The 22,960-nt window shown below is 51.7% G+C and overlaps 2 protein-coding genes and 1 non-coding gene across 6 annotated transcripts; 1 reads left to right on the top strand and 2 right to left on the bottom strand.

Moving 5' to 3' along the window:
* Window positions 1-1,234: 1,234 nt before the first annotated feature.
* DHRS7B (dehydrogenase/reductase 7B) lies at window positions 1,235-10,941 on the top strand. Of its 2 annotated transcripts, XM_078600527.1 has the most exons (8): window positions 1,235-1,509; window positions 5,167-5,329; window positions 5,635-5,822; window positions 6,187-6,284; window positions 6,504-6,723; window positions 7,975-8,067; window positions 8,271-8,423; window positions 9,774-10,941. In XM_078600527.1, the coding sequence occupies exons 3-8, from the start codon at window positions 5,648-5,650 to the stop codon at window positions 9,980-9,982; spliced, it is 948 nt and encodes a 315-aa protein (XP_078456653.1). In that variant the 5' UTR covers window positions 1,235-1,509; window positions 5,167-5,329; window positions 5,635-5,647; the 3' UTR covers window positions 9,983-10,941. The 2 variants fall into 2 exon arrangements, with proteins under 2 accessions (XP_078456653.1, XP_078456644.1); XM_078600518.1 differs by lacking the exon at window positions 5,167-5,329.
* LOC144722323 (structure-specific endonuclease subunit EME1-like) lies at window positions 10,467-21,811 on the bottom strand. Of its 3 annotated transcripts, none has more exons than XM_078600495.1 (11): window positions 21,626-21,811; window positions 20,875-20,966; window positions 19,818-20,358; window positions 18,781-19,026; window positions 17,922-18,058; window positions 16,117-16,209; window positions 15,176-15,300; window positions 14,303-14,432; window positions 14,035-14,150; window positions 12,741-12,930; window positions 10,467-11,679 (listed from the first exon to the last, which is right to left on the bottom strand). In XM_078600495.1, exons 3-11 carry the CDS (start codon window positions 20,314-20,316, stop codon window positions 11,503-11,505), a joined length of 1,713 nt encoding a protein of 570 aa, XP_078456621.1. In that variant the 5' UTR covers window positions 20,317-20,358; window positions 20,875-20,966; window positions 21,626-21,811; the 3' UTR covers window positions 10,467-11,502. The 3 variants fall into 3 exon arrangements, 2 of the variants coding, with proteins under 2 accessions (XP_078456621.1, XP_078456627.1); XM_078600501.1 differs by having other exon boundaries at window positions 15,176-15,297; XR_013586038.1 differs by having other exon boundaries at window positions 11,595-11,679; window positions 14,303-14,428.
* On the bottom strand, window positions 16,506-16,669 carry LOC144723959 (U1 spliceosomal RNA). The gene has a single exon (XR_013586428.1). It is a non-coding gene; the product is annotated as a U1 spliceosomal RNA (small nuclear RNA).
* Window positions 21,812-22,960: the final 1,149 nt, after the last annotated feature.

Here is a 22,960-nt window from a genome sequence, read left to right as displayed (position 1 = left end):
TAAAGATTCCACTAGGTGGCGACAAATTATATTGTTGGATGAAACGTGCTTACGTATGATGACGTAAGCACGTATGATGACGTAAGCACGTTAGGGCGAGCCCTCCCAGAAGCCATAGAGAATGCATTGCAGCGCCCCCGTTCGAAAAAAAACATCTTTGAATGTAAGTCTATGGGACCACTCGGGGCGATTCTCAGCTGGAGGGAAATCGCCCAAAAAGAGGCGGTACTCCACAGAACGTAGCATGACGCTGATTGGACTATATCCAGAGGCACAGTGACGGCTAGCGTGACTCTGTGGTTGAATGACATTGGTGGTGCGTCGCCCAATCGCCCTAATGAAGAAACCGCCCCTGTATTAAACGATACCGTTTCATTCATAGGGCGTCAAAATGCGACCGCATCTCCCGAGGCTTCACGGGAGAAAGAATAAGAGAAATAAAAAAAAGGCTTCGTGCATATGAACACACGTGGTCTTCCAGAACGGACCGCACAACAACGTTTTAGGACGCAACGCCCGATCCACAAATACGCATGAGACATCACAGCGATGCTACATTACACCGCTACTGCCCCTTGACGCGGTTGTCTGGCCTTGACCACCTTGAATGTGAACCGTACGAAAGTGGAAGAATCTGCTGCTGATGTGCCTGCATGACCGCTGTCGTTCCACTGCGCGGGGCTGAAGGGGCCTACGACCCCCCCCCCTCCCAGCGGGCTCTGCAGTGGCCGGCTCGCACCTTGGGGATTCCCTTCTGATTCGGCGAACGTGAGGACCACGGCACTTGACCTCCTGAACCCTTGCACTGCGAGACAGCTCCCACGTGAGGGTTCCACGATTCACAGCCACGGACGCCCAGAGGCACATCATCCATTCATTGTGCAGCTCGTATAGAAGAGGGCATTGCACATTAATACTGGTAGGATCCTCCTGGTTACACCAACCCACAGGGGATTATTGTGTCCGTCCGTCCGTCGTGCATCCAAAAATGGGAGGGGTGGGGCTGGGTGGAGAGGGTGGGTGGGGAGGGGCTGGGAGAGGAGGGGCTGGGTGGGGTGGGGCAGGGTGGGGACGGGCTGGGTAGGGAGGGGCTGGGTGGGGAGGGTGGGGCTGGGTGGGGAAGGGGTGGGGCTGGGTGGGGAGGGGCTGGTCACCCCGTGGTGCCCTTATAAAACTCAACGTTTAACCTACTCACGCCGGCTTGTGCCCGCCCTCACAGTCGGCCATATTTGTGTGGGAGGGGGTGTGGGAGGGTTTGGGGGCGGTGTTTGTTACCCATCTTCCCCATAAGCAGCCAGGCGCGGTCATCAAGGTTGGGTTGTATCCCGTCGTGACGACAGCTCACCACCACGACAGCTCACCACGACCTCACCACCACCACGACTCACCACGGCCTCACCACCACCACCACTCGGGAGTTTCCACGTGGAGAGCCGCTCCGTGCAGGGGGTTTACCTCCAGACTCTGGCAGCAGCCGCTGCGGGTCCCACGCGCTGGAGACGACCGCCGGTAAAGTCGCTCGGAACCCGCCTCCCCCTCCCCCCTCGATTAACCCCGCGGTGTCGGGGTCGTGCGGGTCGACCACGTGGTGTTGGAGTCGACCACGTGGTGTTGGGGTCGGCCACGTGGTGTTGGGGCTCGCAGCGTGGTCAGGCTGAGTGCAGCAGCTGTGGCCAGGGCCCATGGCCCTAGCATCGACTGTAACTGGTGTATAGACTGTAGCTGTCTCATAGACTGTGGCTCTATCTCAGACTGTAGCTGTCTCATAGACTGTGGCTCTATCTCAGACTGTAGCTGTCTCAGACTGTGGCTCTATCTCAGACTGTAGCTGTCTCATATACTGTGGCTCTATCTCAGACTGTAGCTGTCTCATAGACTGTGGCTCTATCTCAGACTGTAGCTGTCTCATAGACTGTGGCTCTATCTCAGACTGTAGCTGTCTCATAGACTGTGGCTCTATCTCAGACTGTAGCTGTCTCATAGACTGTGGCTCTATCTCAGACTGTAGCTGTCTCATAGACTGTGGCTCTATCTCAGACTGTAGCTGTTAGACTGTAGCTCATGTCTAGACTGTATCCCACAGTGACCCACGTCTATAGACTTGTGTAGTGGCACTGTAAATGATACACACTAAAGTTGTACAATATCACAGTAACTAGGGTCTTTAATGTTAATTAGAGGAACGTACAGATTGTAGCACCCCCCTAATTAATTGACGCCTGATGTGTTTTAGCCTTCGCATATGAACCTCACAAAAAAATGAAGTTTTAGATAATTAAATCTGGGGGGGGGGGGGTCACAAGACAACTGGACCACCGTACACAATAAACTCTAAGCTTAAGCTCTTGCACCCAGCGCAGCTCCAGTGTCGTCTGGTCGTGAACTCGTGACCTGTGGTCGTGTGCAGCTTCTTACACCCAACCACGACTCTCTCGTCTCTTTAGATGTTTCTTTAAAGTCAGAGTGCATTCGATGCTGCGGATGTGCAAAGGGATAAAATAATAAATTAAAATTTTGTTGCTATTTCATTTATACCTGATGACGATTGCTTGTGTTGCAATCGAAACGTCGTATGCTAGTATTTAATTTATTATGTTATCTTTATACGTGACTTTACCGAAAGAACCAAAGAGTAATTCCTGCAGTCACGAAAGCTCCAAATTGGGATATAGAGTTCCAGGTCGTGTGGGTGGTGTCGTGTGAATGGGGGTCCCGGGGGGTTCAGGGTCGTGCGGGTGGGGGTCGTGGGGGTCAGGGTCGTGGGGGTCCAGTGAGTGGGGGTCGTGTGAGTTTCCACCGTCCCCTTTGCCCCCCCCCACCTCCTCACAGGATTAGCGCTTGCCCCGGCTTGGCCACCGTGCCCATGGCGAGATGTCTTCCTGCATCCTCGCTCCCTTCTCCCTCTCCCTCCTGCCGCTCCCAGGCAGGTCACCTGTGTGTGGCTCGAACCGGCCCGATGCATCCAACCCTCGTGCACTCGAGTGGTCGTTTGAACTATCTCTGTGCACGGCGTGTTTTGTTTTATGTCACTTTGTCAAGGACTAACGCCACGTTCACCCGAGACCACTGGGAACTGGGCTTATATATTTGGAGTTTGCGTGTCTCTCGAACCTCGTGGTCGCGTGGATTTTTCTCCGGATCCTCCGGTTTTTCCCTCCACATTTAGAAACGTGCATTTGGAGTATTTGGCTGTTAGAAATTTCCACGCAATAAGCCACTTCGTTGAACTATCATTTGTGTCGAGGTCGCTTCTGAAAAAGAGCCGTATCGCTCAGTGGGCTTTACCTGGTAAAATAAAACGTAAGTTTAAATAGTTTACATTTTGGTTCTCCCAAATATGTTCTTACCAGTGAAAGTGTGTCACCCCGTACCCACCCCTGACTGCTATTTGTACCCCTGGATTAGGTGCTGTTTTGGTTAGGTCACAGAACCGAACGGTATGAAAGAATACAATTATACCGATAGCGAACTGGGCCACCCGTTTCACAAGTAGGCTTGAAGCTTCTCTTAAAATCAAGGTTTGAGTTGAAAATGCACGAATATGCTTGTACCTCAACAAACATTTTGTTAGAAAATTTTTTAAAGGGTACAAATATTCAGAAAGGGGAACCAATATTCTCAAAGATTGCCTCCTGGGGGGAATTAAAATTCACTTGCCTCCTGCTCTGTTCAGCTCCAGAATGATGACCAGCAGGGCTCAAGCCAGCAAGCCCCGTGCTTCCTGAGCCACGAGGCTGTGTCGACTCGGTACCGACAGCGATCGGAGTAATTGGGTAGTGTGGTTCTGCGTGTGGGCGAGAAGCCTGGTCGTAACGTGTTTGCGATGATCTGGAAAATGAAGGTAAGGGATTGTGCGAGGCTGTAGATGAGAGTGCAGGGGAGCTGAGTGGAGATGTGATGATGGCAGCGGCGATGAGGGTGTCGGCAGCATCCGCGACAAGGGAGTGGCAGATGTGGGAGATGCTGCAGAGGTGGCAGTCAAAGGTCGTGCAAAGTAGTTCAGAGATGCGGGAAGAGCCTTTTCGGACTTTTTCAAGCCGAGGAAGGTTTTCGGTCGGATGGAAACTTGCAGGAATATTTAGATCCAAGTACTTTCAGGATGGAAGTCTTGTGAGCTTGGAAATGTATTCATAGAGAAATTGGCAAACCTGGTAATGCAGTGGACCACGGTTTATAGGCCGTGAAGGGTGAGTTTGGTCGATAGATTGATAGATGGAGACTTTTATTCGTGCTACCAAGCAAGTGGTTGTGTCCAAATGTGTCCATCAATCATGGATGTTATCAAGGGCTAGGATGTAGTTTCCAATATTTGCAGTTCTATCACGTTTCTCTGGGACTGCTCAATAACGTGTAGACATTCTATGTATGTTGAACTTCTTCCACACCATACGTAGCCAACTGCGCTAATCGGATGTGTGGGGGAAGCACAACTAAACACAAAAAGCAGTTGTAAAGAAATTCGTTTTAAATGTAGATTATTTAAAAGTTAATAGTTCCAGTGCATTCCTAATTTCGGAAGAGCGTTCCAGACGGCCGCAAAAGCGCATCTCAAAGCGCGCGATGCGGCGACCGTCTTTGTTTGATGGCCAGCCAAAAGCCGTTGCTGTGAGGATGACCGGAGTTCGGGTAATGGTTTATGCTCCAAGAAGTGCTGATGAACAGATCAGACACATCCAGACCTCTTATCTACACCCCCCCCTCTAAATTATTGCCTGCTCAACACTCGTATATGTGCATGGGTGTGTGCATGCTTGTGTGCGTGTGTGTGTGCATGCTTGAACTTACGGTCGTGAAAACTCGCTGAGGAACAGCACTCCAGCTCACAATTCTTGAGAGCCGTTTCACACAACCACCCGTGGAACTGGCAGCACTGCGCGGTGATGCGTTGTTGAACGTACGAGAGGAGTGCACGAGAATTGTTGGCAGCGATGTTCCCCCAGACACGTTTCTCAAGACTGAATGGATGGTTGGAGTGCCAATTTACTTGTTTCCCCAACCACTCGGTTTTTTCAATATATGTTTAAAAAAATCTGCTTATGACCATAAATGCACAAGAAGTGCACCTTATCCGGTTAGATTGTGGAAGCCAAGCAGGGTTGAACCATTGTTACGCTGTACTTCTACGATCCCACATCTATGCCCCTCACCTTTATCTCGTATTGTCAGATAACCTCTCTCCAGCCTGCAGTGTGGAGAGGCCCTCATCCACCAGATGAGTGACAGAGGGGTTTCTGCACGTGTACAATACAAGTCTGCAAAACTCGCAACGAATTTTACACCATGGAATGAAGAGGAGAGCTGGAAACTAAACTATTTTTAATTTTACCAGGTAAGGCCTACCGAGATATACAGGTCTTTTTCAGAAGCGAACCGGCCACATATGATAGCTCAACAAAGTGGCGTATCATGTTGAAATGTAATCGGCGCAAAATAATCTGAATGGACCTGATGAAAATCCACGGGACCACAGGGAGAGAGAGACATGCAAACTCCAAATATACAGCAGGTGTCAGGGTCGGGATGGAGGCCACAACTTCCTGTATACCAGGCGAGGTTGTTAACATCTTGCCACCGCGGTGCCGGAACCATCCCCGTGTGTCTGTGTGTCTGTGTGTCTGTGTTGTGCGCTGGCAGGCGAGGTTCTCCGATGCTGCGTGGGCTCGAGTTTGGTGGCGGAGGGGCGGTGGCCATGCCGTACCTCGTCGCGGGCGGCCTGGGTCTGCTGCTGCTCTACCGCCTCCTGCGCCGGCTGCAGCGCCGCACGCGCAGCCTCCACGGCAAGGTGGTGGTGGTCACGGGCGCCAGCTCGGGGCTCGGACTGGGTGCGTGTAACAGAAGACTCACGCTTCGCCTTGATCGTCGTCATTGTCATCATCGGCCATGGTTTATCCCTCTGTATGTTTGTTGAACTTCTCACCGTACGTAGCCAACCGTGCTAATCGGAGGTGTGGTGGAAGGACAACAAACTAATCACAAAAAGCAGTTCTAAAGAAATTAGTTCTCAGTCTTCATTTAAAATTGCATAGCTGCAATGGATTCTTAATATCGGAAGGAAGAACGTTCCAGACGGCCACAGGACATTTGAAAGCGTGCGTTGACCGTCCTTGTTCGACGGCACTTGCCCCAGCAGCCCGTGTACCCTATATGGAGGATCTTTGTCTTCGTGTGCCTGTGCGTGCGCGACAGCGTGTGCACGCGCGTTCCATGCGGAGGGAGCGAGGCTCGTGCTGTGCGGACGCGACCTGCAGAGACTCGAATCTCTACGCGATGAGCTCTCGGAGAGAGTACGTACACTTGCTCCGCAGTCCACCACACACACACGTGACTCAGTGGCTCCGCTATCAATGTGCAGGTGGTGCAACTGCACCAGGAGCCGGAAAGGCCCAGTTATTCAGCTACAAGGGTGGGGGGGGAAGGAAAATGGATGGACCAGGGGGCTTCGTGACATTCCCCGCACAAAGGCCTAAACCAACCTCCACTCCGTCACTGTGCGTCACCCACAGGGCCCAGAGGACCGTGCCCCACGCGTGGTGCCCTTTGACCTGGGCTCGCCCGGCGAGGTGGCGAGGGCGGCGGAGCGGGTGGTGGCGGCGTACGGCCGCGTCGACGTGCTTGTGAGCGGCGCGGGGATCAGCTACCGCGGGGAGGCGGCGCTCACCGCCATGGACGTGCACCGCCAGCTCATGGAGGTCAACTACTTTGGCGCCGTCGCCCTCCTCACGGGTCAGTCGCCCCTCGCGCATCTACGGATCTCGACTGTCGGCGACTCACGTGCGCTCGTGCATGCAGCAGCAGTCCAAGTCAAATAACGATTTGCTGCTGTGTGTGTGGAGGAGCGGTAGTGTAGCGGTTAGCACGCTGTACTACGAACCTGGCGACCCCAGTTCGATTCCCGCTTACGGCCAACACCAGTGATGATTATCTGAACCGGTCCTGGGCCTCCCCTAGGTCGACTCAGCCTCAAATGAGTACCTGGTGCGGTGTGTAAACATTGCCGCTGGGGAGCGAAAGGCGGTCGGGCGTGGTGTTGTCCACCCACCCCCTTTGTCTTTGTGTGTACCGCATCGCACGCTTTCAGATGCACTTTTGTGGCTGTCTGGAACGCTCTTCCTTCCTATATTGGAAAGCCACTGGAGCTATGCACTTTTAAATCCAGATCGAAAACTAATTTATTTAGAGCTGCTTTTTGTGTTTAGTTTTTCCTTCCGTCACCCCTCGGATTTAGCACGGTTAACTACGTACGGTGCAAAAGAACTTCAACACACGTACACATACGCATGTTGAACTTATTTAGCACGTAAGCATGTTTTATTTAATGCAGACTGCCTTGTTGTGACTTTGGTTGGTGTCGCCCCGTAACCCTGCGAGAGCTGTGCATGCTGTGCGTGGCTGTGCGTGGCTGTGCGTGGCTGTGCGTGGCTGTGCGTGGCTGTGCGTGCTGTGCGTGGCTGTGCGTGCTGTGCGTGGCTGTGCGTGCTGTGCGTGCTGTGCGTGGCTGTGCGTGCTGTGCGTGGCTGTGCGTGCTGTGCGTGGCTGTGCGTGCTGTGCGTGGCTGTGCGTGGCTGTGCGTGGCTGTGCGTGCTGTGCGTGGCTGTGCGTGCTGTGCGTGGCTGTGCGTGGCTGTGCGTGCTGTGCGTGGCTGTGCGTGCTGTGCGTGGCTGTGCGTGCTGTGCGTGCTGTGCGTGGCTGTGCGTGCTGTGCGTGGCTGTGCGTGCTGTGCGTGGCTGTGCGTGCTGTGCGTGGCTGTGCGTGGCTGTGCGTGCTGTGCGTGGCTGTGCGTGGCTGTGCGTGCTGTGCGTGGCTGTGCGTGGCTGTGCGTGCTGTGCGTGCTGTGCGTGGCTGTGCGTGGCTGTGCGTGCTGTGCGTGGCTGTGCGTGGCTGTGCGTGCTGTGCGTGGCTGTGCGTGCTGTGCGTGGCTGTGCGTGGGTGTGCGTGGCTGTGCGTGGCTGTGCGTGCTGTGCGTGGCTACTCCAGCCCTCCTGCCGTCGATGCTGAAGCAAGGAGAGGGGCACATCGTGGCCATTAGCAGCGTGCAGGGCCGCATCGCCATTCCCTTCCGTTCTGCGTGTAAGCATTTGAGCGATCTGCACGTCAACACACACACCGTGCATGCCACCGCATACGCCACCGCACACACACACCGCGCACGCCACCGTACACGCCACCGTACACACACACCGTGCACACCACCGTACCGCGAGCACCGCGCACGCCAACACAGACCAGTTTCAACACGGTGACGCAACCTGTCGCGCCGACTCTGCGCGCAGATGCCGCCTCCAAGCACGCCACGCAGGCGTACTTCGACAGCCTGCGCGCCGAGGTGGCCGACTCGGGGCTGAAGGTGACGGTCGTGAGCCCCGGCTACATCCGCACCAACCTCTCGCTCAACGCGCTCACGGCCGACGGGACGCCATACCACGGTACGGCAACCGCCACACGCCACGTCCCACACGCCACAGACAAAGAATCCCCCCGTAGCCTCAACAGACTTTTGGGGCAAGTGCCGTTCACGAGTACAGTCTGTTCTCCTACAACGCGGTGGTTGCGTTTTTGAAGAACACCCCGTTATGAAAAAATCGCGTTATAAGTGTGGTCCGCGATAACGCGTGAGATGCGTAATGCAGGCTGAGCAAAGACTGAGGCGCGTGGGTAGCATCTCGTAGCATCCAGCACCATCCCAATGCCTTGTGTGATGCTACGCCGGGCAGCCGTATGACCACGCGACGTAGTTCCCTTCTTTCAACCGCATTATATCCAGTTCGCATCCGCATTATACAAAGTGTTCCCCAATATATTCATCGCATTATATCCAATTCAACGTTATGAAAACATCACACGGTATAGGGAACAGACTGTTTATAAATGCGGGGACAGCATCACGCCCGACCGCCTTTGTCTCCATAGTGGCAATGTTTACACACTGTACAAGGTACTCATTTGAGGCTGAGTCGACCTAGAGGAGGCCCAGCAGGACCAGCTGAGATAAATTGTCAGTGGTGCTACCCATGGGCGGGATTCGATTTCGGGTCGCCGGGTTCGTAGTACAAGTAAATTGCGGAAGAGAAAAAACCCAGGACAGAAAAATTAGTGCACCCTGGACACAAAATAGATGCAGCAGCACACGGAGACGTGCAGAACAAGCACAGCTCCTGGGCCTTATCCACACCCCCAGCTCAAAAGCACTGGGCATTGTCGTTTAGACCAGCGGCTCAGTTGAGAAAATGTGGCCAACCAACAGACACGGACTCATCAGTCCAGCAGTCATCCACAAATATGTAGAGGACTGTCACCTTCACGCGATCGTAATCCCCGGGAGCAGTTGCCTCAAGGCAACAATGATTACAATCTGTAAATGACTTGAAAAGCCATCGCAAGAGCGAAAGGAGTGGGCGAGCAGGCCAGAACACAATGGAGTTCTCAACACGCTTAAGAGATGTGCGTCGCGTGTACAAAAAGCTCGGCCTTATTCCCAAAACCGCCATCCATCACTGCCCGACCACGGGCGCAGTGCTGCGTGCGTTGCACTGCATGCATTGTGCGCTGCGTTGCTTTGTGTGTTGCGCTGAGTGTGCTGCGTTGTGCACTCCGTTGTGAGCTGCGTTGAGCTGCGTTGTGAGCTGCGTTGCGAGCAGCGTTGCGTGCCTTGCGCTGCATGCACTGTGCTGCCTTGCGCTGCGTGCATTGTGTGCTGGGTTGCGCTGCGTTGTGAGCTGCGTTGCTTTGTGCGCTGCGTGTGCTGCGTTGTGCGCTGCGCTCGCCGCGTGGTGCAGCGATGGACGCGAACACGGCGGGCGGGCGCTCCCCGGACAGCGTGGCGCAGGACGTGGTGGGGGCGGTGCTCGATGGCCGTGCCGAGGTGGTGTCGGCCGGGCTGGCGCCGACGGCCGCCGTCTACCTGCGCACCCTGCTCCCGTCCCTCTACTTCATCCTCATGGCGCGGCGCGCGCGCTCCGACAGGAAGAAGGCCGAGCAGGCGTGACGGCGCCGTTGCCCTCCTCTCCCCCCACCCCCCACAACACGCGGAAAGTTTGAGATGCTGACAAAGCAGAATGAGATGGAACATGTATCTACGTCCCATATGTTGAACTTCTTTTGCACCGTACGCTGCCAAACAGTGAATCGGAGGTACGATGCAATACGGACGAATGGAAGTGACCGAGAGACAATGAGGACAGAGACATGGAGACGTAGAAGGGGAAAGGCGCAGATGGAGAGACAGAAGCGTAATGTGCACATTGTGAATAGGGGCCGGTGAAGAGGGACTGGTGAAGATAACTGCTTTGTGTTTAGTTTGTTGTCCTTCCCCCACACTTCCGATTAGCACGGTTGGCTACGTACGGTGCAAAAGAAGTTCAACATGCATACATACAAGAGGAACTAGTGAATAGGGGCTGGTGAATAGGGACTCACAAGCTGCCCATACTTCCCCGTTGTGCTTTTGTTTTTGATGCCTGACGTTTTATGATTTCCCAGTGGGTTTATTTTCATAAAAAACAAATGCAATGCCAAGGTTATGCACAACTGGACAAGTATGCAAGGAAAGGTTATAGTGAACTCCATGGCATGTATCCTCAATGCCAGAAAGGTTGGCCGTTGTTCCAGATGCAGCCGTGTTTCCTACCCCGGTCACATCCATGTCAATCGTAAAACGAACATTTTAATATGCTCACAAAACGTATGCAGTAACAGTATCGCAAACTTTACAAAATGTACGATTAAATTCAATTTGGTGCTGCTGATTTTTACTTTGCCAAAGTTTAAAACACATAAGCTCTTTTAAATGTATTTGAAATGTCGCTTGGGGTGTCTGTAAAAGAAACGTTGACTTGAAATGAAGTGGCATAATATTGTTTCCAGACAATTCAAAGTCCATGGAACTGATTACAGAAATTGCATTAAATGCAGTAACGCAGAAAATAAAATCACTTGCTATTTTCACTTTGTCTGACGCTGCCTCCATTGGCGTTTTGAAAAATGCCGAGATTGACCGTTAACATGATTTCAGGTTTTTCTTAATTTATTGTTCATCGTTCATAGAGCACAAATGGGCATTTCATCACCGCTGAGTCCAAAGTTTTACACATTTTATGCCCGTAATTTAAAACAGAATGCTCTACCCAAAACATAAATCTCCTGGCATCACACGCCTAGGATGCCAAAGGTGCTGGTGATTCAGTGCTCTGGCACATCCACCACCACCCCGAGCTGCGGCCACGGGTTCCGTTCCTCACGCCTTCCCCACCGTGGGAGTTCACGGCACGAGCCCACGGTAGTGCAGCATCAGTCCTCCGCCTCCACCACGTTAGCAATGCTCATTTTAACACTTTCACTTTAGTGGCCTTTGTAGATCCACTGCTGGATTTGTGTTGTTCACGGGGCTTGCTTGATCATACTTCACCGTGCTGGCCAGTGGGTGTTGGTGAACGTATGTATGTGGTGTTGGCCACCCACCCCCTCGTGTGCTGTTTCTGGCCACGCTGGCCACGCTGCCCACCCCCCTCAGCTGCCGTGCTCGAGCAGCAGCTGAGGGTCGTGCGACGTCACGAGCAGGAAGACGCGGCGGCTCAGCTCGGGCCCCACGCGGCGCGACGTCGCCACGACGCCCTCACCACGCCGCACCAGCAGATCGGCGAGCAGGGCCACGCGCTCGCGATCGCTCCCGCAGCGCGCGTACGCCTGCAGGGGCACGCAGCAGTAGCAGCAGCAGTAGCAGCAGTAGCAGCAATAGCAGCAGCAGTAGCAGCAGCAGTAGCAGCAGCAGTAGCACCGCACACCGCATGCTCCGATTAGCACTTTTGGCGAGGTACAGTGCGGAAGAAGTTGAACGTGTATGCGATTAGCGCTGCCGTGATACCGTTTTCACGCTGCGGTATAACATTTCACGACACCACGGTTGTACAGACATTAAAGCGGTTTGCCGCTCAAGTGAACATTGAGGCCGTGCACATCTTGTTTCCAGCCCTGAGCCAGCGGTGGAAACTCCACATTCCTATGGCGGGGTGAGTCTCTCCATCGAACATCCACTGTTAACTTCCCCCCACAAAAAGATATATAGATATCGAGTTTATAAAAACGTAATTGTATTTCACATTTGTATTGTAATGTTTTTGTTCACTCGACATAACCCGACCTAGAGTCTTCTAATCCGTTGGAAGGGTGCCTGGCGCACCCTGTCCTTGCTAAACATTAACATTTAACATTCAAGCAAAAATACTCTGGGAAGCACAGATTAGAAGAAGCAAAAATCTAACCTAAGGGAATACAATATTGTCAAATATATTACATTACACCAAGTAGTAATTTTTACTTTACAAGAGATAACAGGCAAAATAACATAAAACATGACCTCATAACTCGCTGGCCTGTGACGTGGGCCACGAGATGGTGAATCGGTTCATGAAGCTGCCTGGGTGGACATTTGAGTATTGCCCCTCTCTACGCGTGGGCTTTCACTGGCAACTCCACTTTGCTCCTACACACAAAACACGCCCCCCAAAATGGAAATTGGCTGAATACCACTCCATTGAGACATTTGCCCAAATCCTTCTGAAAAAATCTGAAGACTCAGGAAGGCCATTTTGGATAATAATTCGCCGTTATTTACACGTGGCATCATTTCAAAAACAAAACGCGAGGGCCGCCAACACAAAAGCAACGCGTCGTCGTTAAGCAGCGCGGTTAGACCTGAGGTATCCCCTTCATGTCACCCCCCCCCCCCCCACCGTGGCCACACGCACCTGCAGGAGGAGCCGGTGGGAGGGGAACGCTCGCACGACGGCGCTCGCCATCTCGGCGCTGACGCGGTTCAGCTGCTGCAGCTGACGCTGCCACAGCTGCAGGTATCCGCGGCCGTCCCGGTCCACGCGCACGCCGCCCGCCCCCTCGCTCTCCACGCAGAACGCCAGGCCCGTCGCCTCCCTCTCCCTCCTGCACACGGCCCCCACGATTAATGTCGAGATAAACACACAGCCACCTGAGCTGTGCACTCTTAAATCATCTCGATTAAAAACGTTTTTTTATAACTGCTTTGTGTTTAGTTTTTTTGTCCTTCCCCCGCACCTCCGATTAACACGGTTGGCTATTAAGTTCAATAGATGTATAGCAAAGACAAGGATCCCCCATAGAGCCTTAACAGACTGTTGTTACTATATACTCTGATAGTGCACTGTTCTTGAGTTGTACGCCTTTTGGCGTCATCTGGTCCAACACCAATGGAGACTAGGCTCTAAGAAAAGCTGTCTCGGGTGTGGACCAATCAACTTCAAGGACAGTGCATAATCATCATTATCAGAGTTGTTTCTTTTTGTTTGCATTTTGACTGCTTGTGTTGTGGTTATTGCAAACATGATGCCTTGTATAAAGGTGTCAGTTTTTGTACCAGTTGAAAGGGTTACTAGACTGTTGTTAGTAAGTCTGAGCATTTCTTATTGCACTCTTATGAGTCTAGTCCACCATCACGAATTTGCACTAATCACACATGTCAGCTCTTTGGAACAACACCGTTTTAAAGTCTCTTGAAAAACTAGCTGTCATATCGCCACACCAGGTTCACGTGCGGGGGGTACAGCAGATCACCGTGGGCTGCAAATCGTAGACGGCATCGATTTGGGTCTATCGAGACCGGTACACGCTGATCTTGTAGACAAATAGGCACAGTTTGTAAGCAATTATGTATTTAATAGGTAGCCAGTGTAGCTTACTGGAATGGCACGCGAGGGGATGGGTGACCAGCACCATGCCTGGCCAATATTTACACACATGTAATTGTTTCAGGCTGAGTCGACCTAGGGAAAGCTTAGGACCGGTTCAGATAATCGCCACCGGTGTTGGCTGTGAGCGAGAATTAAACTCGGGTCACGCCGGGTTCGTAGCAGAGCGCGCTAACCACTGCACCACCGCTCCCCACTCACACACCCACGCCTCACATGGGCATCGCTGACCCCAAATCGGATCGCATCAAACACCGGCGTTGATGTGCACAGCGTTGCTCGTGCCGTGAAAGCAAAGCGGAAACAGCTGCGCATCCCTCACTTGTAGGGAGCCACGGCGATGGCCTTGGTGAACATGGCCACAAAGTCAGCAAACTCCTTCCACGAGTCCAGGAAGCGCAGCGCCGTGCTGGTGTGCAGCTGCAGGTCCACGAGCGCCTGGGGGACGGACACACGGGGACCCACCGCACAAGCCTCCTCCTCTCTCCTCCTCCCTCCTGCTCCTCCCCCATCCTCCACCCTCTCCTCCCCCTTCTCCTCCTCCCTCCTCACAGACGCAGCACACACAGAGGATATGTGCCCAGCCTCACCTCCTCCATGTCCACCCGGGACACGTCGACTTTAGCTGGCATTGCTCGCTTGTTCCTCCTCTTCCTCGCCATCTCCGCTGCAGTACCCTCCGCCGACTCTTTACTCGGCTTCTGTCCCTTGGTTTTCTGGCTGTTGCATTTTCAAAAGAACATGGTCACCAATGGAAGGTTGTGGGTTGGGTCCCAGTTTTCCAATAGACTTTAAAAGTGTTGTTCCAAAGAGATGATGACGTGTGATTAGTGCGCATTCGTGATGATGGAATGGACTGCGATAAGAAATGCTCAGACTTACTCAATAACAAGTCTGTGAAGGCTATACGGGGATCTTTGTCTTTGCTATACGCATGCTGAATTTCTTTCACACCGTACGTAGCCAACTGTGCTAATCAGAGGTGTGGGGGAAGGACAACAAACTAAATACAAAAATCAGTTCTAAAGAAATTAGTTTTCAATCTAGATTTAAAAGTGCATAGCTCCAGTGGATTCCTAATATCGGAAGAGCGTTCCAGACGGCCGCAGAAGCGCATCTGAAAGTGCGCAATGCGGTGACCGTCTTCGTTCGATGGCCAGCCAAACCCCGCTGCTGTAAAGATGACCAGAGTTCGTGTGATGGTGTATGCTCCTTGACGAGATCGGCGAGGTATTGGTGGTTCACTTGTGCCAAGCACTTTGTGTGTGACGAGTGCGACCTTCTAACAACGCATTCGTTCGGCAACCGGAAGTCAACGCAGCTCTGCGAGCACCGGACGGACACGGTCGGATCTTTTCGTGCCCGTTGGCTTTTCTCACACCCATGGAACTATTTCTCACACCCAAGTAGTCCCATGGGTGTGAGAAAGCCGTGCACCAGCCGACGTGCCCGTGGCCCCTCACTTGAAATACTTGTCGACGTCCACAACGGCCAGCGTGAGGGCGCAGTGTGGATGGGCCGCCATCACCGTGAAGACAAACCCCCTGAGTGAAAGGTGGCAGCCGCTGTCCCCGCAAGATGCCACCTGCTGACGACACGGAGAGGAGAGAAAAATCGCAAATCGCTTTCGCGAGACTGAAAAGGAACAGCACGTCGGTTGGTTAGATCCCTTCGATGAGCTTGCAACTAAGACTACAGTGTTGTTATAACTCACCCTAGAATTTTCAAACCGTACAATAAAATGTAATAAAAAGAACACTTAGGGACTTGGCAGAGGTAGCGAATCAGAAGCAACACAAATCACTGTCTCTGAATGCCTCACTGAGTCTCAAGACTTTTCAGGAGGGTCCTGCATTCAAATTCTTGTTTGGTTTAAAAAAAAAAAAGGCTAAATGTGTTTCACGTGAGAGTTAACTGGAGAGCCGTGAGAAACCCTACCCACACGAGGTGACTACACTGAAGAAACCCTGCAGAGATACGCTCATAAACCTCTTTTCTGTACTTTAATATCCTTGGCCCCCCTCTTAGCCCATTATGCATGTACATATTGTTGAACTTCTTTTGTACCGTACGTAGCCAACTGTTGCTAATCTGAGCTGGACACACACAGATAACGATGATGTTCGTATCATTCACCCGCCAGACACATATCTACAAACTTCCCAAGGGAGAGGGGGCAGCCCCAAAATATTAAGCTTTTTGGGCCCTACATTAACATAAACCATTCATTGTAATTTCTCTGTTAAATATCAATCAAACAAATACCGATTTTTTTTTTGGAAGGGGTGGTGGGGGAGGAGTTCTGTTCCCCGCCCCGCAACCCTCGGATCTGCCACAGCTACGTTCACCGTGCTGATGACCAGTGTGCAGCACAAACGCAGCGACGGTTTTGCAGCCTGCCCACCTGCTTGTGTGCCTCCACCATGGCAATGAAGTCCGGCACAGGGACCACAACCACGACAGGTTTCTCCTCTTCATCACTCTCCAGGCTGCTTGCCTACAGAAATTAAAATCAAGATAACACAAAATAATCGTTCGTGTGGTTGAAAATACAAGTAGGAAAATGTTTATAATACACCTCGTATTTATCTGTCCACGAAAAAAGTATTTTATTAAACCTCCCATTGGCCACACTTCTTTATGAGTGCATTTATCAAACAGCATTGGTGTAATATTACAAACACTCCAGGACTGGTTTTGACATTCAGTGTCTCACCAATAGTTTGAACTATCCGAACGTCCATTGGACCCCGCACAAAGCAACTTCGCCACTCTTTCTTTGACGTTCAATGTCAGGGGATAGCGCGAACGCAGTCCCCCACTACCACAAATTATACAGTCGAGTTTCCCGCATTTGGGGAAATCGCAGGGGTCAACCCTCCCGCAGTGCAATGGAAGAGCCTCGCCCTGGGAGGACCACCTGTGTGATCATGGTGCCTCCCCTGTCAGGTAAGTATGAGTTGGGATGCTACATCGCAGCCTTTCCACGGCGAGGTGCTTTCCTCTACGCTATGGGAACCAATTCCTTTCAAGCAAATACACGGCTAAAATGTAGTCGCTCGTATTAACGAGTAAATATGGTAACATTTACTCGTTCAATATCTTTCTATTCAGTTTTTTGTGTTGTCTTAAAAATAAAAAATAATGCCGCATGGCATCATGGGATTTGTCTAAGCCCCTCCCCTCCATCACCCACGTGACTTGGCAGACCCAAGCCCATACAAAGATTATAAAAAAGAATTCTTACGAAGCGACGTCTCCGGAGACGAGTTAAAGGAAGAACACAACAAGAATAATGATTTAAAAAATGGCAATGCCACATTTTGGAGCAGGGGTCCCAAATGTATTTAACCTGAGAAACCATTTTTACACGGCAAAAAAAAATCCAACAGCTGATGACGACTGCTTGTGTTGCAATCGAAACGTCGTGATATTTTTAATCACTTTCTTTTTATCATTATTTTTTCTATCTATATGACTGAAAGAACCGTAGAATAAGCAAGGAAGGGAAAAAGCTTTTGTGGTATTTTATTTATAAAAAAAAAAATTGACATGTCCCATTGGCCACACAGCCTCCTGGGATTTTTAAAAGCACACTGGTGAATGCAAGCAAACTCAGAGACTGCTTTTGTGTGTATGTATGTTGAACTTCCGTCGCACCGTACATATCCAACTGTGCTCATCGGAGGTTTTGACGTTCGCTTTCTCATCAGCAGTCAGGATTGCTGATGAACTACCAGATGTTTATAGGAAAGGACCCCCACAAAGCAACTTAATCAGATGGCCTAATTTTTTTTATTACTTTTCAAAAAATCACCTCATTCTAACAATAACTGAATCTTCCTGGGGAATGTAACTCACAAGTTGAGAATTACTGGTTGAGGCGAGATGTTAACTACCTTGCCTGGTATGCAGGAGGTCGTGGGTTCGATCCCGACCCTGATGCCTGCTGTATATTTGGAGTTTTCAAAATATCCGTCCGTGGTCGTGTGGATTTTTCTCCGAGTCCTCCGGTTTTTCCCTCCACATTTAGAATCGACGTTTACTGTATTTGGCTGTTATAAATTTTCACGCGTTAGCCCACTTCGTTGGGCGATAATCTTTGGCCAGGTCGCTTCTGAAAAAGAACCATATAGCTCAGTGGGCCTTACCCGGTAAAATAAAAAAGTTTGTCGTTTTTTTTTTGCTTCAAGTAATAGAGAATTTCACCTCTGCCCTGGCGAGGCCGGGCAGGCTTCTGCGCCAGCCGATGCTGCGCTGCACATGGCGCCCAACGATGACACAACGCGACTCAAGGGCCTGCAATGCCGACAGCACCAAGCCTCCCCCCTCGACCTCCAGCACTCCTGGCACACACACACACACGTGCGCGTTGTATGTCAATTGCGAGCTCAACGGATTACGCATCCATACTACACAAATGCAGCACACCCACTCTGAAATAAAACAACTGCATGCATGAAGCGGCCAAGTGGCTCAAGGCGTCATGACGGCGAGATGTTAACTACCTCGCCTGAAAACAGGGCGTGGGTTTGATCCCGACCCTGACGCTTGTTGTATATTTGGAGTTTGCATGTCTCTCTCTCCATGGTCGTGTGGATTTTTCTCCAGGTCCTCCGGTTTTCCCTCCACATTTAGAATGAACGTGTGTTTAGAGTATTTGGCTGCTATTAATTTCCACATGATAAACCACTTTGTTGAGTTATCATTTGTGGTCGGGTCGCTTCTGAACATGAGCTGTATAGCTCTTGTGGGTCTTACCTGGTAAAATAAAAATAGTTTGAACAAAAGTTTCATTTTAATAAAAATTAGGATTTGCAACCATTGGATGAAGACCTCCCCAAACCGTGTCAGTTATGGGTGTTGTTTGACCATACTTTACTCTGCTGGTCAGTGCGGGTTCGTGAAGGGGACCGTCAGGACCAGTTCAAGTATCACTCGCAATCAATGCTCGCCGTAAACTGGGACATTGAACTCGGGTCGCAAGATTCGTTGGTGCAGCGAGTTAACCATTTGTGCCACGAGAAATATGAGAGTAAAATACAGGACGGGTAGCAGAGTGCAGCACCTGGGTCCACGCACACGGCCATGTGCTTCATACACTCCTCGGGCCGCTGAGCCTTGAAGAGGGCGGCGGTGGCCTGCCTGCCGGCCCTCTCGCGCTCCTTCTCCTGCTGCGCCTCCGCGCGCCGTGTGCTCTGCTCCTCCCGCTGAACCTTCTTGCCTCCCCGTGCCTCTTCCTCGTGCTTATTCTTCTCTTGCGGATGCTGCTGTCGTCGAGGCAGCTTCGACGTTGGGACAGAGGCTCCACAATCTCAACAAGAGCATCCACAGCGAAACACCCAGTGGTCACATCCTCATCCAGCGTTCAAGTCAAGTCAGTGACTGATGTCGCCTCACTTCTCACCTGTCTGTATGTATGTGCATGTTAAACTTCTTTTGCACCTTACATAGCCAACCATGCTAATCTGAGGTGTGGGGGAAGGACAACTAAACAAAAAAAGCAGTTCTAAAGAAATTAGTTTTGAATCAAGATATAAAAATTAATAGCTCCAGTGGCTTTCTAATATTGGAAGAGCATTCCAGGCGGCCGCAGAAGCGCATCTGAAAGCGCGCGTGGTACTGACGGTCATCTGCAGCAGCTGAGATCCCTCAACTGTTGCAGATGACATCAGGCCTCATAGGTCTGATCTTACAGTACAATAGAAACCGGATATAAGCATACCCCTGGGAAGCAAATCCAACTGTGCCTATATTCAAAGTAGTGTGCTCATATCAGAAGTTTCCCCTCTTCCTACAACCGGCGTCATGCTTATAAAAGGTGTGCTTTTATTCAACTCTGAAGTGTTGCGGTGGTTGGTGGCCGTTCAGACACTTTGAGAAGCAGCAGCTTCTCCTCTCTCAAGCGTTGTAAGAATGTCGTCACTAGCGAGGTCAAAATAACTCAACTACCATGTTGCGGGTCCCAATTGTTTATCAATTTTTGTGCAAGTACGCAAAACCATTTTCTCTTCTACACTTTTCCCACTCGTCCACTTGCTGGCCTCGTTAATAAATGCTTCTGGATGTTAGAGGCGTTTACAGTTATTATTTTTGCGTACTCACCTGTTAACGTCTGGCAGCGTTTTCGCGTGAGTCCGTCTCTATCTGTCTCTACTCCCTGATCGTCCCTTGGCTTTCGATGCGAGAGGGAGATCGAGGGGCCTTCGTCACCAACAGACAAGGCCACTGGTCCCAGCAGCAGCTGCCCACTCTGACCGAGTGACGTCCCCGGCTCCCGCACTTTGGTCCAGCTCCCCGCACCAACGTCAACAATGTCCCCAACGTCGTCTTTGCTCAACGTGAGCCCGGTTCTAGTGCCGCCGCCGCCGCCTCCGACCCCGCAGTCCTCCTGCCGCCGTTTTTTATCCAACCTCTCCCTGATCCTCTTCATAACGTCCTCATCAGAGTCCGAGTCGTCCTGGAGGAGATCGATGCTCGTCGCCCCGTCCTTTGCGCCGCCCGGCAAGGCCCGCGCGATGGGGGCCTGCATCCTCAGCCTCTGCGCGAGGGGGCCTACGGGCAGCTCGTCCTCGCTGGACGACGACAGCTCCAGCAGCGCCATGCCAGAGGGTGGGTGGGGGTGGTGGACTCAGCCAGGCGATCCCTGCAAACGGCACAGAAAATGGGGTGAAAAACAATCTTTGCTAGGATCTCGCGGGCACGCGCGCTACACCTACGGCTGGGTCCGTCTTAGGCAAGACCTCTGAGAGACCCCCCTTGACATTTGTCTTTGGTTGCATTGAGAGAAGTTCGCCGAGGCTCCACTGAGACCCCTCTCAGAGACAAGTCCACTGAGACAGAGCATACACTTGTACTGTATGCCGCTCAGAGAGACACGCAAGGCGTTATAAACACTGTACAGTATAACGTTAACAATGTAACGATGTGTATAACGTTTACAATGTAACGCAGTGTGTGTAACGTTTACAATGTAACACTATGTGCAATGTAACCCTGTGTGCAACGTTAACAATGTAACGCTGTGTATAATGTTTACAATGTAACGCTGTATGTGTAACGTTTACAATGTAACGCTGTGTGTAATGTAACCCTGTATGTGCAACGTTAACAATGTAACGCTGTGTGTGTAAGCACGTGTTGGGGGTGCATTGCAACTCACACGTGGACGGGAGTTCGGTTCAATCTTGCGTCACGTCCGCGACTTTGATCAGCCCGACACCAACCGAGCCGTGACCACCTCTGAACAAATCACTTCACAAACAAAGGCAAAGATTTACCCCCCTCCGTATAGCCTTAACACACTGTTGCTACTCGCTAACAATCTAGCGAGCACCTATTAAGGCCGGCAATCGGGTGGGTGGCCAGCACCACGCCCCGGCCGCCTATGTTTTTACACACAACATAGACACACAGACAGACACACAAGCAGAGAGAGATAACACAGAGACACACAGAGAGAGACACACACAGAGACACACAGAGAGGGATAACACAGAGACACACAGAGAGACACACAGAGAGAGACACACAACATAGACAGAGAGAGACAACACACAGACACACAAGCAGAGAGAGACTCACACATAGACAAACAGAGAGAGACACACAGACAGAGACATAGAGAGAGACACACAGAGAGAGACACACACATAGACACACAGAGGAGTGTGCTGTGTGTCTATGTGCGTGTTTTTTTTTAAGTATTTTTAAAAATATGTTATTAAGTTGGCGTCAACTTCGTGAGCCCGTCGCTCGGCCACTGCCGTGCCCGTGAGGTGCGGTGTTTAATCGACGGCAGCTTTGTACACACACAGTGTCGAGAGCACGGGCCCGATAACGCCAAGCGTGCCAGCAACAAACAGCACTCATCATCATCAACGTGGTGGTGGTGGCGATGTGAAGAGACGCACGATTTGTTTGAGGCGAGCGAGGTCGTTCGTCGGGCGTGAGTCGTCTCCCCGCTGTGTGTATCCGCGCTCACGCTGGTTAACTGGGGAGAGGTTAACCGCTGGTTAACTAGTGGTTAACCAGAGACGTTGCCCCGCGTTACCGCCGGGGTTAACCACTCGCGAGCGCGTGACGTCACCCGCGAGCGCCAAGCCCATTGGTCAAAAGCGCTGCGCCGAAATTGGCGGGAAGGAGAGAAAAAAACGATTCGGCAGGAATCGATTCACGACCACCCCCGGATGGTCAAAGATCGATTCGCGCGGGATTCTTTCAAGACGGGTTTTTTTTACGATTCGCATTTATTGTAGGTGCATTGTCCGGTTCGTGGAGATGTTCTCCAAGATGCACAGGGGCAGATGGGAAGCGTGTAAACGATAGTAGGATCCATCCGGTAAAATCAATACACGCGTATGATTCACCCGTTTTTGGATCGATTATTATACTAATGTATGCAAATCAAACGTTACATTTACGCCAATGAAGTTTATCAACGGCGACGTAGAAACGGACGTTCTCCTGCATTAGATGCTGATCTTTTGAAAGGAGAAACGGACATTATAAAGGAGACGAAAATAAAGATTAGAATCTAGAAAATCACAAATTCCATTCAACACTTTCAGGATCGAATCGCTGGAGGCGCGTCCAAAGTCACGTGGGGTAGCAGAGGAGGGGGTCCGAGAATTCCCATGATGCCATTAGGAATACTTTTTATTTTTAAAAACAAATCGCGCATAGAAACACATCAATAATCTCAAATAATCATCATCAGGTGTAGAAATCCTTCTACGTGACTTTACCGAAAGAACCAAGAATATGAATCCTTGCAGTCACGAAAGCTTTAAATCAAAATCTTAACACCTGTTTTGTTGGCAACAATGGTGGGGGTTTGGGGGGGTCACGCGCGGGGGGAGGAGGGGAGTCACGCGCGGGGGGTGGAGGGAGGTCACGCGCGGGGGGAGGGGTGGGGGGTCACACACGCGCCATGGGGGTGTGGGGGGAGGTCACGCGCGGGGGGAAGGAGGAGGGGGGGGGTCACGCGCGGGGGGGGAGGAGGGGGGGGGGTCGCGCGGGGTGGAGGGAGGTCACGCGCGCGGGGGGGGTGGGGTCACACACGCGCCATGGGGGTCACGTGGAGCGGAGGGCAGCAGCCGGACGGTGCCGTGCGGGCAGCCGCGTGCGTGCGCCAGGTGCTGGGTGACGATTGCCTACCACCAGAGTTCGATTCCCGCTCACGGCCACCGACAACGTCAAGTGGCGATTGTCTGAACCGGTCCTGGGCCATCCCCGAAACGTCGTAC

The sequence above is a fragment of the Lampetra planeri genome, chromosome 1 (assembly GCF_965212315.1).
Source record: "Lampetra planeri chromosome 1, kcLamPlan1.2.h2, whole genome shotgun sequence".
Lineage (NCBI taxonomy): Eukaryota > Metazoa > Chordata > Hyperoartia > Petromyzontiformes > Petromyzontidae > Lampetra > Lampetra planeri.
The sequence above is the reverse complement of the archived record's forward strand: the minus strand, read 5'-3'. Positions and strand labels throughout refer to the sequence as shown.

What these genes read in the sequence shown, in the direction of transcription:
- LOC144722323 (XM_078600495.1), bottom strand. Translation starts at nt 20,316, where the DNA reads ATGGCGCTGCTGGAGCTGTCGTCGTCCAGCGAGGACGAGCTGCCCGTA. An exon ending in GACGTCGACAAGTATTTCAA is followed by an intron (nt 14,433 to 15,175) that starts GTGAGGGGCCAC and finishes AAAATGCAACAG; the next exon opens with CCAGAAAACCAAGGGACAGA. An exon ending in CCCGGGTGGACATGGAGGAG is followed by an intron (nt 14,151 to 14,302) that starts GTGAGGCTGGGC and finishes TCCGTCCCCCAG; the next exon opens with GCGCTCGTGGACCTGCAGCT.
- DHRS7B (XM_078600518.1), top strand. Translation starts at nt 5,648, where the DNA reads ATGCTGCGTGGGCTCGAGTTTGGTGGCGGAGGGGCGGTGGCCATGCCG. An exon ending in GCGATGAGCTCTCGGAGAGA is followed by an intron (nt 6,285 to 6,503) that starts GTACGTACACTT and finishes CGTCACCCACAG; the next exon opens with GGCCCAGAGGACCGTGCCCC. An exon ending in CATTCCCTTCCGTTCTGCGT is followed by an intron (nt 8,068 to 8,270) that starts GTAAGCATTTGA and finishes CTCTGCGCGCAG; the next exon opens with ATGCCGCCTCCAAGCACGCC.